Raw genomic sequence first — 18,008 nt, forward strand, 5'->3', positions numbered from 1 at the left:
CAACCACCCGAGCCACTGCCTGTTCACCCCACTATCATCCAGAAGGTGAGGTCAAAGCTGGGACCAAGAGACTGAAAAACAGCTTCTATCCCAAGGCCATCAGACTATTAAATAGCCATCACTAGGCAGATTCCACCCGGTTACATAACCCTGCACCTTAGAGGCTGCTGCCCTATATACATAGACCTGAAATCACTGGCCACTTTAATGGAACACTAGTCACTTTAATAATGTTTACATATTTTTGCTTTACTCATCGCATATGTATATACTGTATTCTATTCTACTGTATTTTAGTCAATGCCACTCCTACATTGCTCATCCTAATATTTATATATTCCTTAATTCCATTATTTTACTTTTAGGTTTGTGTGTATTGTTGTGAATTGTTAGATATTACTGCACTCTTGGAGCTAGAAACACAAGCATTTCGCTACACTTGCAATAACATCTGCTAAACATGTGTATGTGACCAATCACATTTGATTTTATTGGATGATACTGTTCACATTTAAAGCCCAATAAGTCAAGACACTTGTAAAAAGATTTGAAAAAATCTGATTTGATCACCACCTGACATGAACATTAGTGAGCAATGCATGTTAAAAAAAGTGTGCATACATCCAAACCACTTTTCTTAAAACATGTTGTTCTTATTTATGCCACGTATGTACATAATTTAGTCAATGTAAGTCAATCTGGCAATGCAACAAAGTGTTTGACGCCTAGCCATCCTACCTGCAGTGTTTTGCTGTAGCTGAGCATGACGATGAGTCCAGGGAAGAAGTAGCAGAGGCCAAGTGAAGGCCACATTCCACAAGATCTCCCCAATTTGGTCCGGCCACATCAGAGTACAGATAATATCATATTATGCACCTCTCTCTGTGGAAGACGAATACCAACAACAAGTGTAAGGGCTCGATTCAATCTGTATCGCTGAAGCTCTTATAGATTGCACAATAAGGTCATTTCTGATTCAGCCGACAAAATGCAGCATTTATTGTGGATGCACTCTCCGCTAACACGGGAACATTGCCTTTAAATTGAAATCACGATGTAACACCGAACTTCAGCGCTACGGATTAAATAGAGCCCTAGTTTATTTTATTAGAAATACAGTATTTAATACATACCTACAGCACTGTGTTATTTTATGTATGTGGTGACCGGCTTCACACTCCAGTACAGTAGGTGGGGGTGTAGGCAGTAGGCACCTTTCAGTTGCTTGCCATCCGCCAAACAAATTTTAGAAGAAGTCATTCTCCTAGACATTTCCTGTTTCTCGAGCACGGATCCGTAGTAATGACAGCAAAATAACAACATTTTTTCCCCACCCATCCATTTTCTCCCCAAAATGTCTAAACTACAACAGATGAATGTGTTTCTCAACGAAACATTAACAGCAGTTCCTTTGGAGATATCCGTGGTGGTTAAAAAAACGATCGCGGAGTACCAGGAAGAAGTCTACCGTTTGAAACGGGCGAATGCACGTCTACGAAGACTGCTGGATTTGGTTTTCAAACCAGAGATAAAGTTGCATAGATTAGCAGGTATGTGACGTCTCTATTTGACATTCATTTTACATTGTAGCCTGGTACTACCTTTAAAAACGTATTCGGCAATCATTTATTCCAAAAACACTGCTTCCATCATTTGCCTCAATAAAGAAAGTTTGACAAAAGAAAAATCCACCCCTGTCCAACGGAAACTTTTTTTTGTCTATCTTGAGAAAATGTCTCCTATATCGGTTAACAATATACCTGTCGCAATATATTATTGTGAATAGTCCGTTTAATATAATAGCTTGATTTAAACGTTTAGGGCTACATGTTTTGCAAGAAGGATGTTAACACTTTATTGTAAGGGTCCATAATAAAACATTTATAAGGCATTTACAAACCGTTTGCGCACCACTTATTAATCATTAATCCCATATTTGTAAATGTTAGTAAGGCACTGCAGGAATGTCTGCCAATGGCATGCCCATCTTTTTGTGGGAAATTACACTTGTCGCTCGAAACATTTCTAAAGTATTTATGAAGTAATAATAGCACTCACTTTAGATTAGGGACTGCAGAAATACTTTACTAATGATTAGTAAATGGTTTATTAATGTGGGAGTAATGATTAATAAATGGTTTACACATTTATAAATGGCATATAAATGTTTTATTATAGACTCTTAAAATAAAGTGTTACCAGAACGATTTCCCTAATAATCTTGTTTACATGGACACATCTGAAAACAGGGGACTTTGATGAATGAACAAAATTGACAATCATTGAAAAATATTTCTAAGATGCATACTTTAAGTTTTTCTGAACTCACTTCACTTGCACATTTATTTTCTCTATATATTTTTTATTTACCCTTTTTAACTAGGCAAATCATAAGAGGGAGGCTTGTGCTACTGGTGCTGCACATGCGCAGATCAAATACACCGCTGTAACTCCAATTCAGCTGGTCCCAATCATTTGAAACATTGCTCAGAAAAGCAGGTGTTTTAATATGCGTATGCTTACTTCTATTATGACTTTACGCCGATTAAGATAAGCAGAGTAAGGTGTTTACATGAGGGCAATTCCACAGTTACGGAATTAAGCTTAGACTCAGATTTTTCACTTAAAATGTATGCCAAACAAACACCATTGATTTCGAATGTTTAATTGAAGTGGATTAACACCCGGTAACAGAATTGCGGTAAGAGAATTTCATCATGGGTCCCTGATCTATACTACTCAGAAATGCATAATTATGGATATGAATTTCATATAGTACAGTACAGTATAGTTTAGCACATTATAGTGTACTCAACTAGTGTGCTCTACTGTGTACTGTACTGAACTCTACTTCTCTTCACTTTGCTCTACTGTACTGTAATGTCCAAACGTGTGAAACATAGACGTCTATGATTGATTCAGATTTGGTGCAGTCCGGACGTCTATGTTTGGGCCAAATGAAGGCCAGTCCTGACGTCTGTTGACGTTGAAAGCAGGGATGGTCCAGATCGGACCAAAAAGATGTCTGTGGACGCTGAAACCAGGGCAGACTGACTAAATTTAGACTATTTTTCGACGTCCAGTGTCAACTGTGCTCAGTGGGTAAGGGTGCTGGTTACAGTAAATGGAAAGAGAAGGGGCTCATGGGTAGGTGTCAGTAAGAGCTGTGAAAGGTGACATTAATAGGAGAGAGAGGCGAGAGGGAGGCGTTGTACAGACTTTTCACAATCTTGCTTTGACCACCAGATAAGAGAAAGAAAACCGTTATCAGCTTAACATAACAGTATGCCAGTAGAAGGAAGAACAGTAGCAAAAAAAATAGACTCTTAGCTTTCATGTGACAGACAATTTGACATGATCCTATGAACTTCACGTTGGTGCTCATGTGTCCTTTCACAGAGAAATGACCATGACTAATGCTATACTCGGCCTACTGCCATAATCAGTTTAATATTGAATTATTAGTTTGCATGTGAACATAATCAATGAGCTTGCTGCACCTTTCACTGCTCTAAATCAGTCATATTTGAGGCGTGCGCTCTCCACAAACTGCTGTTTTCAGATAGCCATGGTCCCGATTGAGGCAATGCTTTCAGCATCAAATTCAATGTTTTCTAAGCTAACGTATGGAATTGTTTTAACCTCTCTGGGGTATGTGGGACGCTGCGGGACACACTATTCAACAGCCAGTGAAATAGCAGGGCGGCAAATTTAAAACAGCAAAAATCTCAATTCAAATTTCTCAAACATACAACTGTTATATTCCATTTTAAAGATACACTTCTCGTTAATCCAACCACATTGTCCGATTTCAAAAAGGCTTTACGGCGAAAGCATAACATTAGATTATGTTAGGATAGCACCAAAACAAGAAAAACCACACAGCCATTTTCCAAGCAAGGAGAGGCGACACAAAACCAGAAATACAGCTAAAATGAATCACTAACCTTTGATGATCTTCATCAGATGGCACTCATAGGACTTCATATTACACAATACATGTATGTTTTGCTCGAAAAAGTTCATATTTATATCCCAAAAAAAACATTTTACATTGCCGTGTAATGTTCAGAAATGTTTTGCCTCCCAAAACTTCCGGTGAATGAGCACATCAATTTACAGAAATACTCATCATAAATGTTGCTAAAATATTCAACAGTTATTTAAAGAATTATAGATACACTTCTCCTTAATGCAACCGCTGTGTAAGATTTCAAAAAAGCTTTACGGGGAAAGCAAATTTTGCAATATCTGAGTACAGCGTTCAGACACGAAACCAAACCCGCCATTTTGTGGAGTCAACAGAACTCAGAAATAATATTATGCACTCCCAGGAATCAGAATGCACTCCCAGGAATCCCAGGTCCACAATAAATGTTTGTTTTGTTCGATAAAGTCCATTATTTATGTCCAAATACCTTTTGTTTGCGCGTTCAGTCCACTACTCCAAATGCAGGAAGCGCACGCAAATGTCACGACGAAAAGTTTTTAAAGTTATATTTACGTTAAAATATCGTATAAATATGTCAAACGATGTATAGCATCAATCTTTAGGACGTTTTTAACATACATCTTCAGTAATATTCCAACCGGACAATTCCAATGTCTTCAGAAAAGAAAAGGCACACAGCTAACTCTCACGTGAGCGCACGCCTCTGAGCTCATGTCATTTTCTCACTAATCTACTTCCAGGCCCTCTTGTTCGCTCCCTATTCACAGTAGAAGCATGAAACAACTTTCTAAAGACTGTTTACATCTAGTGGAAGCCTTAGGAAGTGCAAAATGAACCCTAAGTCACTGTATAGGCAATCACTTGAAAAACTACAAACCTCAGATTTCCACACTTCCTGGTTGGATTTTTCTCAGGTTTTTGCCTGCCATATGAGTTCTGTTATACTCACAGAGATCATTCAAACAGTTTTAGAAACTTCAGAGTGTTTTCTATCAAAATCTACTAATAATCTGCATATCCTACCTTCTGAGCCTGAGTAGCAGGCAGTTTAATTTGGGCACGCCTTTCATCCGGACGTCAAAATACTGCCCCCTACCCTAGAGAAGTTAAGATGGTCATACCAAGGATTATTTAGCTATTTGATGTAGAATTTTAAAGACCCCTTGAAACATTTAATTTGGCGTTACTGCTGTTAGCCAATAGAAACGCAATGAATAACAGCTTCACTACATGGAACAACAGATAAAAATTGAAAGGAAGTTTGTTCTGAAGTGTCTGTCCTATATCTGAGCGATATAAGAATGATCTGGAAACTATTTTTATTTAGTTACATTGTAGGCACTAAACTATCTACATTTTTTAAACTGGTACCAGGGACCTTCAGATGAGTCTTGTGGTTGTCCTAGGGCAAGACGGAACACCATCATGCCCGTGAGAGTCTCAGCTTTCCACAGAGGGGTCATATTGTGTAGGCCAAACCGTTCGGACGCTACAGACGTTTTCGTGAGAAGACCGATTTTTGGGATGTCTCATGGTCAGACAAACACAGCTCTAGCTCTGCCACCTTTCAACACTGATGCAGAAGGGCGTTATCGGCAGATGCGGTGAATTGAGATGCATCTAATGCAAAAAAAAACATATCTCTAGCTTAAACTGATGGATTATGATGGGGATTTCTTGAATTAATATGTTAAATTAGAACCGACTTCAAAAACGCTGGTCTCTGAATGTGGCAATCAAGATGTGTTTGTTCATGATCTAAGGCACGTGCAAAAGACGGAAGTACATGCAATGTACTTATGCGATGCATGCATACTAACTGAAGTCTTGCAGGTGTTTACATGGTTTTGCGCATGTGCCAGGTAATAGAAATGTCAAAGGCCGTACCATCGCTCTAAACAGTTGGGTAAATAATACTTTCCTGTGGATATTTTGTCTAAAATTTCTACCGCACAGACAACCGGTTGAGCAAGTTCAAATGTAATAATGTATAAAGAATTTCATTCTATATGCAAAGCAACACCTTCAGGACTTAATTAATGAAATTCTTCTGGAATGCATATATTATTGAAATTGAATGGAAGAAAGCTTGATTGCTCCCTCACAAATTTTGTATATCAAATAAAGTAAAGAAATTCACAAAAATCTTGCACAAAACATACCCTTGCAATAACTTGGGTGGCAGCAGGTAGCTTACTTAGAGCGTTGGGCCAGTAACCGAAAGGTTGCTGGATCGAATCCCTGAGCTGACAAGGTAAAAATCTGAGCAAGGCAGTTAACCCCCGGGCGCCGAAGATGTGGAGGTCGATTAAGGCAGCACCCTGCATCTCTCTGATTCGGAGACATTTCACATTCAACACATTTCAGTTGAAGTTGCACAACTGACTAGGTATCCCCCTTTCCCCTAACTTGTTGTCTAAATTCATGGATTTAGAGGACATATGCCTGTTCTGCGATAAAGGAGGAGAAACTATTATACACATTTTTTATGAGTGTGACTGTGAAGTTATTTTGGAGCGAGTTAAATATTGACATTTTTAATTTCATCAATAAGACCCATGTATTTACAATGGATGATGTAATATGTTATTATTCAAATGAAAACAACACTTCTGAATTAGTCGTTCATTTCTTCATTCTCTTTGATAAATGTTATATACACAAAAACAAATATTTGAAATCTGTCCCCAAATGCAATATATTTCCATTTGAAATCCAATATTTAATAAAATCCCTAGAATTAGTCAATGACAAAAAAAACACTGTATTCTTACAACTCTATCATAGGTTTGTACAACTGTAACCCCTGGCCTTTATTTTAGGTACTTTAACATTTGAAAGTCAATTCTTGTGATTTTATTTTTGTTTTAACTTTTAATGTTATTTTATGTTTCTACAGTGAATATATACGTGTAGTGATGTCCTATTTTGGATTGTAATTATATATATATTTTTTTAGCTTTATTTAACTAGGCAAGTCAGTTGAGAACAAATTCTTATTTTCAATGACGGCCTAAGAACAGTGGGTTAACTGCCTTGTTCAGGGACAGAACGACAGATTTTTACCTTGTCAGCTCGGGGATTCGATCTTGCAACCTTTCGATTACTAGTCCAACGCTCTAACCACTAGGCTACCTGCCGCCCCAAATTGTAATTTTAAATTGTAATTTTAAATGTTATTATAAAAATAATAAACCGAGTGGGGTTATGGTATGGGCTGGCATATGCTACAGACAACGAACACGATTGCATTTTATCAATGGAAATTTGAATGCACAAAAATACCTAGTTTTTTAAGGTACTGTTCCTGTGATCAACAGATGAATATTTGTATTCGCAGACATGTGAAATCCATAGATTAGGGCCTAATGAATTTATTTAATTTGACTGATTTCCTCATATTAACTGTAACTCAGTAAAATCAATGAAATTGTTGCGTTTATATTTTTGTTCAGTATAGTGTGTGTGTGTGTATATATGGCCACTTCAGAGCAAGCTATTATCTGTGTGCCTACTAGCTACGTAGTTAGCATCACATTCCCTGACCAACTGCAGTAGAGTGTTCGTGGCTGCTCTCCATGGACCTTTCCAGTATTAAATAAAGGTGTCTGCTGTGTGCGCTTAATAATAAATAAAAAATAACAAAGAGTTCCAATCCTTTCTGCCAATAATAGTTTTCCCGTTTTCCCCTCCCCACTCAGACCACTCCCAGACTGTCCTCGCAAAATTCTTACATGAGAAATATGTTTTTGTTAAAAAAAAACTATTTTTGCCCATTTTAATGAAACTCTATTACAGTAAGGTACTTAATTGTTACCCAGAAATTGTACAAACGGCTGCATTAGGCCTTTTAGGGACGTTACACTTTCAAGTCCAAGTTTTTTCAGATGTCACGGAGCTCGTTCAGTCCGTGACTGTATTCTGACTTGTACCGCCGAAGTTTAACTATAAATAGAAAAACTAATGTTAGAATTTGTTGTCATATACCGACATTCATTTGGTTTTGGGCGCTACACCTTTGAAGCTCCGCTAATTTACTCTGTCTAATCATGCTTTTGCCTATTAATGTTACCATTCAAGTGCTCATGTTTTGGTTATGTTAAAGGTAGGCATTGTTTGCAAACTTACCTGGTAAGCCTTGTTTGAATTGTTTGTTGCTCTGTTATACTCCTGCTGCATTCTGGATAGCTACTTATCCTATGTGACTGGGTTTTGTAATGTGGTTGAATCCCGCATATGCTTTATGCAAACACAGTTGTTGAAGTGTGTGTATTTATGAATTGTCAATGTGATTACCTTATGGTTATTAGGGCAGGGACGATACCAGTATCGCGATACTCATTAGTATCTTGGCAAGGAAACAAAACACGAAGCGGATTTAACTTATTTAGGAAAACAGCCCTAATGTTGGAAACAAACATCATTATGTTGTTATCCAGAGTCACATTTATTTATTTTCCAAGCTATAACACAATATTTTACATACAGCAGGGTTTTAAAGGACCAACATTTGGTCTGCTTTTTGTTAAAAATTTTGCCATGGAAAAAATATGCTGGTATCGTCACAGCCCTACTGGCTATTAATAATTTCATTAATGTATTATACCATTTATTCGTGATTGGTCGAAAGTGGTACATTCCAAGGTGAGGCATGAGGGACTTGTACTTAAACCCTGTTATTTAATTGTTGTCAAAACAGAGACGGGTAAGGTGCCATGCTGGCCATACGCTATATTTTCAGACATGATGGAGGACTGGTTTATTTTGAGCGCACCACTTATTTGATTTACCCCCAGTTTGGGTTTCCTCGTCCTATTTGTTATTTTTCATTGTACATACAGTGCGCATTCGGAAAGTTTTCAGACCCCTTGACGCTTTCCACAATACCCCATAATGACAAAGCAAAAACACGTTTTTAGACATTTTGGCAAATGTATTAAATATAAAAAAACTGAAATATCACATTTGCATAAGTTTCAGACCCTTTACTCAGTACTTTGTTGAAGCACCTTTGGCAGTGATTACTGCCTTAAGTCTTCTTGCGTATGACGCTACAAGCTTGGCACACCAGTATTTGGGGAGTTTCTCCCAGTCTTCTCTGCAGATCCTCTCAAGCTCTGTCAGGTTGGATGTGGAGACTCTCTGCACAGCTATTTTCAGGTCTCTCCTGAGATGTTCAATCAGGTTCAAGTCCGTGCTCTGGCTGGGCCACTCAAGAACATTCAGAGACTTGTCCCGAAGCCACTCCTGCGTTGCCTTGGCTGTGCTTAGGGTCGTTGTCCTGTTGGAAGGTGATACTTTACCCCAGTCTGAGATCCTGAGTGCTCTGGAGCAGTTTTTCATCAAGGGTCTCTCAGTACTTTGCTTCGTTCATCTTTCCCCTCGATCCTGACTAGTCTCCCAGTCCCTGCCACTGAAAAACATCCCCACAGCATGATGCTGCCACCACCATGCTTCACCATAGGGATGGTGCCAGGTTTCCACCAGACGTGACGCTTGGCATTCAGGACAAAGAATCTTGTTTCTCATGATCTGAGAGTCCTTTACGTGCCTTTTGGCAAACTCTAAGCGGGCTGTCATGTGCCTTTTACTGAGGAGTGGCTTCTGCCTGGCCACTATACTGTAAAGGCCTGATTGGTGGAATGCTGCAGAGATGGTTGTCCTTCTGGAAGGTTTTCCCATCTCCACAGAGGAACTCTGGAGCTCTGTCAGAGTGACCATAGAGTTCTTGGTCATCTCCCTGATCAAGGCCCTTCTCCCTCAATTGCTCAGTTTGGCTGGGTGTCCAGCTCTAGGAAGAGTCTTGGTGGTTCCAAACTTCTTCCATTTAAGAATGATGGAGGCCACTGTGTTCTTGGTGTCCTTCAATGCTGCAGATATTTTTTGGTACACTTCCACAGATCTGTGCCTCTACACAATCCTGTCTCGGAGCTCTACAGATAATTCCTTTGACCTTGGTTTTTGACATGCGCTGTCAACTGTGAGACCTTATATAGACAGGTGTGTGCCTTTCCAAATCATGTCCAATCAATTGAATTTACCACGGGTGGACTCCAATGACGTTATAGAAACATCGCAAGGATGATCATTGGAAACAGGATGCACCTGAGCTCAATTTCGAGTCTCATAGCAAAGGGTCTGAATACTTATTTCTGTTTTTAATTTTTAATACATTTGCCAAAATGTCTAAAAACCTGTTTTCGCTTTATCATTATGAGGTATTGGGTGTAGATTGATGAGGGAAAAAAATATTTCATCATTTTTAGAATAAGGCTGTAACGTAACAAAATGTGGAAAAGGAGAAGGGGTCTGAATACTTTCCGAATGCACTGTATTTACATCATGTATAAGTTAACTACTCTACATCACTGTAAATAAATGTCCACCCCTGAACATTGCACTGCTACTTCTTGTCTGCTTCCTGACTGAAACCTCCACCTCTAGGGTGAACTCTAAAGAAGTCTGTCAAGATAAACCACGTTGTGTAGATCTATCTATGTGCTTTCACCCCAAATGAATGGAAAAAATAAGAATCAAACCAGGAAATTAGACAGTACTCATATTTTCCATTCATTTGGGATTGAGGCATATATTTGGATCTACACAGCAGATTGCTTGAGATGTTGACATACCTCAACATAAGTCTACTTTTGAGGTCTGAACACGTCTGACAAACATTAATTTATCAATGAAATGTCTCTAATTCCTAAGATATATCATTTGTTATGATTGAGTGGCACAGGACATGTACTGTCATAATGTCTATTCACAAAGCTATAATAGTGTGTGCTGTGTTAATACTGTTGCTATTTAAGGATTATCAGGTTGAAAACATGTTTTACGTGGTTACTTTTTGGGAATAACATTAATTTGTATCCACTGTAGCTTTTGTATCACTGCAAAGTTGTTTCCTTTTCACAGCCAAGGTAAAAATACACGATTCCAACATGGATTGTCTACTCAGGGAAAACAGGGTGATGAGGGAGTCACTACTAGACATACAAAGTCGTAGCATGTGTGAAAATCAATTTTTTTCTGGTATTCCTGAGGATGCATCCAATAATCCAGAGGGCGCGATCAGAGAATTCATGAAATCCACATTGAAACTTCCTATAGAGACTGTAAACAAGGTGGCTTTCCACCGAGTACACAGACTTGGAGCTCGGAGCGACAAGACAAAGGGTCCCTGACCGATCATCTCAAAATGTAAACACTACCAACAAAAGGAGCTGATCAAAAGCAGAGGAAGGGAGCTTAAAGGGACCAAATTCGGTCTCAGTGACCAATTTCCAAAGGAGATAAACGAACGTCGTAAGAGACTGTATCCGGTACAAAGACGACAAAGGATGGATGGTAGGCGTGCCTTTATCATTGTGGACAAACTCTTTATAGATGGACAGCTATTCCGAGACAGCTCCATAACACCGTGGCTGTACTAAATTCTACAGGGACTTCAGGTTACGAAAAAAAGAAGGTATGGGAACTGTCTAAAATATCTGAACATTATGAAGTGGATATGAACACACACGAACTCAACTACATGCTTGCTTACACATACGGACTTATACATACACACACACACACACACACACACACACACACACACATCCGATCTCGCTCTCTTCTCTTTCTTTCTCTTCTCTCCCTCTGTCTCTATTGTTGAGAACTGTTTTATAATTTAATATGTTTCTTGTTTGTCTATCTTTTTTATGTATTTGTTTACAAGTTTATATATGTTTACAACAAGCAAGGGGAAGATATCAAAACAGGGGCATTGGGGAATAATAACATTGTTCGGAATACATTTGTACTGTAGTGAAGCCGTCTCTAGAGTAATGCAAGGTCTCTTTCATCATGTGAAACGTCAATTGCTATGGAAATGCTGGGATGTGTTTTTCAATTATGTTAAAGGTAATTATGATGCAACTATGATGGTGATAAGATATGGATTACAATTATGAATATTAAGGCTATACGCACTACATGTTACACATAGACACTCAAACATGCAAATTGGCAGAGTTATTATTTATTTGGACATCACACATTATAGTCTTACTCTTATACAGACATCATACACACTCTCACAAAATGGGTAAAAATAATGTATTGCAACCCCAGGTGTAAAATAGTAAATAACGGCTACTTCTCAGAGAGTTTTGAATTGTCAAGAGGAGTTCAACAAGGGTGTCCGCTGTCACCATATCTATTCGTTTTGGCCATCGAAATGCTAGCTATTGAAATCAGATCCAATAACAATATTAGAGGATTAGAAATCCAAGGCTTAAAAACAAAGGTGTCCATGTATGCCGATGACTCAAGTTTTATGTTAAGTCCGCAAGCTAGATCCCTGCAATTTCTCATTAAAGATCTAGATAACTTTTCTGTACTCTCTGGACTAAAACCTAATTATGATAAGTGTACAATATTACGTATTGGATCCTTAAAAAATACAACTTTTACATTACCTTGCAGCTTACCTATAAAATGGGCTGATGGTGAAGTAGACATACTTGGTATTCATATCACAAAATATATAAATAAGCTCTCCACAATGAATTTCAATAGAAAACTTGTAAAAATAGACAAGATCCTGCAACCATGGAGAGGTAAATACCTGTCTGTTTATGGAAAAATTGCCCTGATTGCCCTAGTCATATCTCAATTTACTCACTTACTTATGGCGCTGCCTACTCCTGATGATTTGTTTTTCAAATCATATGAGCAAAAAATATTTCGCTTTATTTGGGACGCTAAACCAGACAAAATAAAACGTGCCTATCTATATAATGAATATGAATTGGGTGGGTTGAGATTATTAAATATAAAAGCACTAAACCTCTCTCTAATAGCTTCACTCATTCAAATGTTTTATTTGAACCCTAAATGGTTCTCAAGTAGATTAATAAGAAAAGCTCATCCATTGTTTAAAAATTGCCTTTTTGCCTTTGTGCAGATTGCCATGTCTCATTTTCAATTAATTGAAAATTATACTTCTTTCAAAGTAACTCTCTTTTTCCAACAAGCATTGCAGAGCTGGCTACAATTTCAATTTCATCCCCCTGAAAAGAGAGAACAAATATTACAACAAATATTATGGCTGAACTCAAATGTGCAGGTTGATAAAATACCTGTATTTATGGGAAAGATGTTTGAAAAGGGTATTTTGTTCTTAAATTATATTGTAAATTGTAGTGGTAGAGTTATGTCCTTCATGGAGTTATAAGAATTGTACGGTAAGGTCTGCTCAATCCAAGAGTACAACCAATTGATTACAGCATTGCCCCAAAAATGGAGGAGGCGGGTGGCAGCGGGAGGAGGTAGGGAAATGGTCTGTCTGCCCAATATAAAGGATCAAAACTGGCGGAGGAATAAAAATAACATAAATAGGAAAGTATACCAGTTTCATTTGAGGACCAGGATGTTGACAACTATGCCATACAGATTGCAAAATAGTTGGGAAGCGATATTTGATGTACCGATTCCATGGTACAGGGTGTATGAGTTGATATATAGTCCTCCCTGTGGCTCAGTGGGTAGAGCATGGTGTTTGCAATGGTGTTTGCAACGCCAGGGTTGTGGGTTCGATTCCCACGGGGGGCCAGTACGGGGGGGGAAAAAATGTATGAAATGTATGCATTCACTACTGTAAGTCGCTCTGGATAAGAGCGTCTGCTAAATTACAAAAAATGTCAAATATATAAAATAACACAAGATTCAAGACTTCCAGCTTTTCAGCTAAAATTATTATTTAGAATTCTTGCCACCAACAAAATGTTGAATATTTGGGGCATAAAATCATCGAAGCTCTGCAGATTTTGTTGTGAGGATACAGAATCAGTAGACCATTTATTTTGGTATTGCCCTCAGGTAGCCTGTTTCTGGTCTCAGGTTCAGGAATGGCTGAAAATGCATAGCACTGATCTAAAATTGCCCCTTGAAATAGTACTGTTAGGAGATCTGGAGAGACCGGGTCAGTCAATTACTAGTTTACTAATACTCTTAGTAAAAGTATATCTTCAACATGCAATCTGTAGATTCGATTAGATAGATTAAAATTGTACGTTAAACATCATAGCATAGTTTAAATATGTGTTGCGTAGAAACACAAAGTGGATGGCCAGCAGAGATAGATGGGATGGGCTGAGGGTTGGTATGTGGAATTGGAGACAAGTGGGAGTGGAGTTGCTGTGTGTGAGAGAGAATGATGGTCAAAAGGAGAAAAAAAGTCTAAATAAAACATAATAAAAGTAAATTTGAATGACACTAAGTGGCAGTGTTTTTACAACTAATGTCGGTTTGCCTGAGGCTGATGCCTTGCAGGTGTTTGTACACATGCATATACACACACTCTCATTCAAATAAACACATACAAGAACACACACATACATGTAATAGTGCCAGACATGCACACAAACATATAAAGTAGGCATTGCTGTTATGATTTTAGTTGTCCTTGATGTCCTTTGTTTTAAATATATATGTATTTTTTTGCATTGTTGTTTGCTGTTTTCTTCTGTCTTTTCCTTTTTTGTCTTTAGTTCATTCTCTTGGTTGTTGGTGCATTTGGGGGGTTCTTGGGGGTGGGGAATGGAATTAATTGTGGGGGGGACTGTGGGAGGGGTTTCAAATGGGTGAGGGACAGCTATTGGGGAACTGTGGGGGAATCTTGGAGGGTTCGGGTTTCACAATATTGTGATCATGAAAAAGGCAACTCTGACATATATTTTATATCACTATCATGCACACGCACCCTCACACATAAGGATGGCTCTGTTGCGGAAAGACTGATACATGTTTGATAGTGTCTTGATGCTGTATTGTTTGTCCTTCATGTTCTAATACTTTAATGTTACCTCTTCCTTGTGTTTTTTTGTAATAAATGATAAAAAAAAATTTAAAAGTTGTTTCCTATTTGTCACCTCTTTGCAAAGTTGTTCCCTATTTCAATCACCTCTTAGGTCACGTTAACGTGGGTAAAATCAAAAATACCCTAAAGATTGACAAATATTGCATCCGATAAATGCATAATATAAAACACCGAAACGATCTGTATAGTGTGTTCTTATAGTATGTTCTTACCAGCGGTGGTCCTTACCTGTGAGTGTGCAGCCCAAGCGACTCAAGTGTGACGTGTAATCCAGCATACGAACAAAACTTGTGAGAGTTGTAGTTCACGTGAGAATTTTAACTTTTTGAGATGTCTTACTTCTCGAACTTCAAGTAACATGCATCAGCTATAAGTAAATTAATTCACAAATATAATTTTAGATATATCTTAAATTACGTGTTTTTAATGACTTGGATGACCCAATTTTGAAGCCCCATCGTATAGGTAGTAGTCCTATTTGTCTCTTAAGCGTTTCAGTTTTCATTAAATGTCTTCCTTTCTCCTTCCCTCCAGACCTCCAGCAGCTCACTCTCACTGAAGAGGTTGTTAACCCTGAGCAACAGCACTATGAGCAGGAATGGAGCGCCAGTTTGGGGCCAGTCGAGTCTGATGCCGAAGAGTCTATATGGAACTCTGTCAACATTACAACTGTAGAGAACCAAACAGAATTTGATGGTGAGCGCTACAGAGAGTCCGACTCAACCAGTGAATATCAGCCCCCATCTGAAGTAAATCCAGAAAGTGACAACAATGAAAGTGATAATGTAAAAGAGGATGAAGTGGAGAATAGAATACGACTGTCACGGTTAACGCCTCTTAAATCAAAGAGAGGAAGAGGAAGGCCAAGGAAAGAAGCCAAGGAGTTGCCTGATCTGAAATGTGACTTGTGCGGAAAATGCTTTGCGACAGCAGGTGGTCTGAGAAGGCATCAACAAAATTTGCACGGTGAAGAGAGACCAAAAGGACGGCCAAAGAAAGAAAACGGTGAGTTGCCTGACCTGAAATGTGATGTGTGCGGAAAATGCTTGGCGACAGCACGTAGTCTGAAAAGGCATCGACAAAATCGCCATCTTGAAGAGAGACCAAGAGGACGGCCAAGGAAAGAAACCAGTGAGTTGCCTAATCTGAAATGTGACGTTTGCGGAAAATGCTTTGTGACAAGACGTGGTCTTCAAATGCATGGGAAAAATAGGCACAGTGAAGAGAGACCATACATGTGTGACATATGTGGCCAAGGTTTTGTCCTGAACTGCTACCTGATCCGACACATGAAGACTCACACGGAGGAGGGGCAACATTGCTGTACCATATGTGGCAAATGTTTCAATCACAAGAATAACCTGAAAAATCATATGGGTACTCATACAGGGCCGGCTTTTAAATGTGATTTGTGTGGAAAATGCTTGACAACAAAAGGAAGTCTGAAACTCCATCAGCAAAATCACACTGGGGAGAAATCCTATCCGTGCAAAGAATGTGACAAATCCTTCAGCATAAAGGCAAGCCTGATATTGCATATGAGGACTCATACAGGGGAGAAACCATTCCGGTGCAAAGAATGTGGCAAATGCTTCAGTGACAAGGGAACCCTTACAAAGCATATGATGACTCACACAGAGGAGAAACCACATCGCTGCAACGAATGTGGCAAATGCTTCAGTCTGAAGGGAAGCCTGACTGCGCATATGAAGGTTCATACAGGGGAGGGAGTTCAATGTCATTTGTGTGGAACTCACTTGAAGTTAGCATCAAGTCTGAAAAGACATCTGCGAACTCACAGAATAAATATTCACAATAACTAAGAACAAGAAACAATGCCCCTTGTGTAAAATGTGTTAGATGGAAGAGATTATTAAGAGGACATACCACTCAAGTATGCTCTTGGTAAAATGTACACTCCGCAATCTTGGAATCTGTTCAATGGTCATTTCAATTCATATAACTTACTCATTGATTGTTGAATTTTTTTATTTTGGGGGAACATTTATTTATTTAAATACAATGTACTTAGGTACATTTTCCCATTCTAAATAAACTAATATGGCAGCTTAATTACTTTAAATCATTTTGATAATTAAGTGTGCCACCAGTAGGAGTAGTAACACCAATGATGGCAACACCAAGGATACATTTTAGGTCAATGAGGAATTTCGGAAATTGAGGTCACAGAGGTCATTAACCCTTTAAAAATAACACATGTGATATGATTAATAATTTTTCTCACAATGTCATTTCCTGTAAATTAAATTGAGTAACATCAAGTGACACTGGATTTAGACACCAAATGATCAATGGAATCCTGAAAATATATTAAATACTAAAAGGATGTGATTGGCTAATAATTTTGTTTAATATAGACCCCTCCCCCGATAACAATGGAGGGAATGCTCAAAGTCCTTGTATATCTTAGTAATGAGTGACTTTCAAGGTGTTCACACCAATTATAAAAACCTGAGGGACACATGTTATATTGGTAAAAAAAATATTATTGATCTACAGTGCCTTGTGGTGGTTAATTTCTGTATTATCAAATGAGGAGAGACAGACTTATCACACAAGTCAGAGTTATACTTAAACTGAATCTTTATTAGTGAGAGCTCTGCAATAGCGGTGGCTGGTCGATGAACCACCCTCAGATGATTCGTTGAGAGCCACGACACAAAGGCTTACTGAAATCTTTTATAGCAAAGATCCACCCCCTACTCTCCACAACAAACAACAGATGTGTGGAACGGGTCACAAGGTGAGACTTGATAAATGACAATGGAGTATCCCGCAGCCAGATAGCATTTGCTATAAATTCTGTTCTTATCGTTCAGTTTGGCCCCTAAGACGAGGCTCCGATCTCATTCCTGGTACTTCATAGCACAAAAACACCAACTCATTCTATGGTATAAATCAATTGTCAACTCCAGATACTCGCATCTCAAGTAAAACCTCTTCTTGACCACACGCCTGGACAAGCTCACTGAGGGGAGTGAGCCTCTAGGTTATACACTATCCCAGGATAGGTGCAACATCAGAGATGTCATACAATGGTTCCAGACACTACCCCACACATCTGTTGTCTCAAACCTTATCTCCCCCAAGGCCAAAGGAGGGAGTGACTGGCACACAGACATTGTGGAGACAAGTAATTGATTCCCCATTAGTCACGCCATCCCT

At 38.6% G+C, this 18,008-nt stretch overlaps 1 protein-coding gene across 1 annotated transcript; it reads left to right on the forward strand.

Moving 5' to 3' along the window:
* The first annotated feature begins 1,211 nt into the window (after positions 1 to 1,211).
* Positions 1,212 to 17,341, forward strand: LOC106578664 (zinc finger protein OZF-like). Its single transcript, XM_014157715.2, has 2 exons — positions 1,212 to 1,550; positions 15,357 to 17,341. The coding sequence occupies exons 1-2, from the start codon at positions 1,355 to 1,357 to the stop codon at positions 16,643 to 16,645; spliced, it is 1,485 nt and encodes a 494-aa protein (XP_014013190.1). The 5' UTR covers positions 1,212 to 1,354; the 3' UTR covers positions 16,646 to 17,341.
* Positions 17,342 to 18,008: the final 667 nt, after the last annotated feature.

This window comes from Salmo salar, chromosome ssa19, assembly GCF_905237065.1.
Source record: "Salmo salar chromosome ssa19, Ssal_v3.1, whole genome shotgun sequence".
Classification (NCBI taxonomy): Eukaryota; Metazoa; Chordata; class Actinopteri; order Salmoniformes; family Salmonidae; genus Salmo; species Salmo salar.

Coding starts and splice junctions, on each gene's coding strand:
- LOC106578664 (XM_014157715.2), top strand. CDS start 1,355: ATGTCTAAACTACAACAGATGAATGTGTTTCTCAACGAAACATTAACA. Junction 1,551..15,356: donor AAAGTTGCATAGATTAGCAG/GTATGTGACGTC, acceptor CCTTCCCTCCAG/ACCTCCAGCAGCTCACTCTC.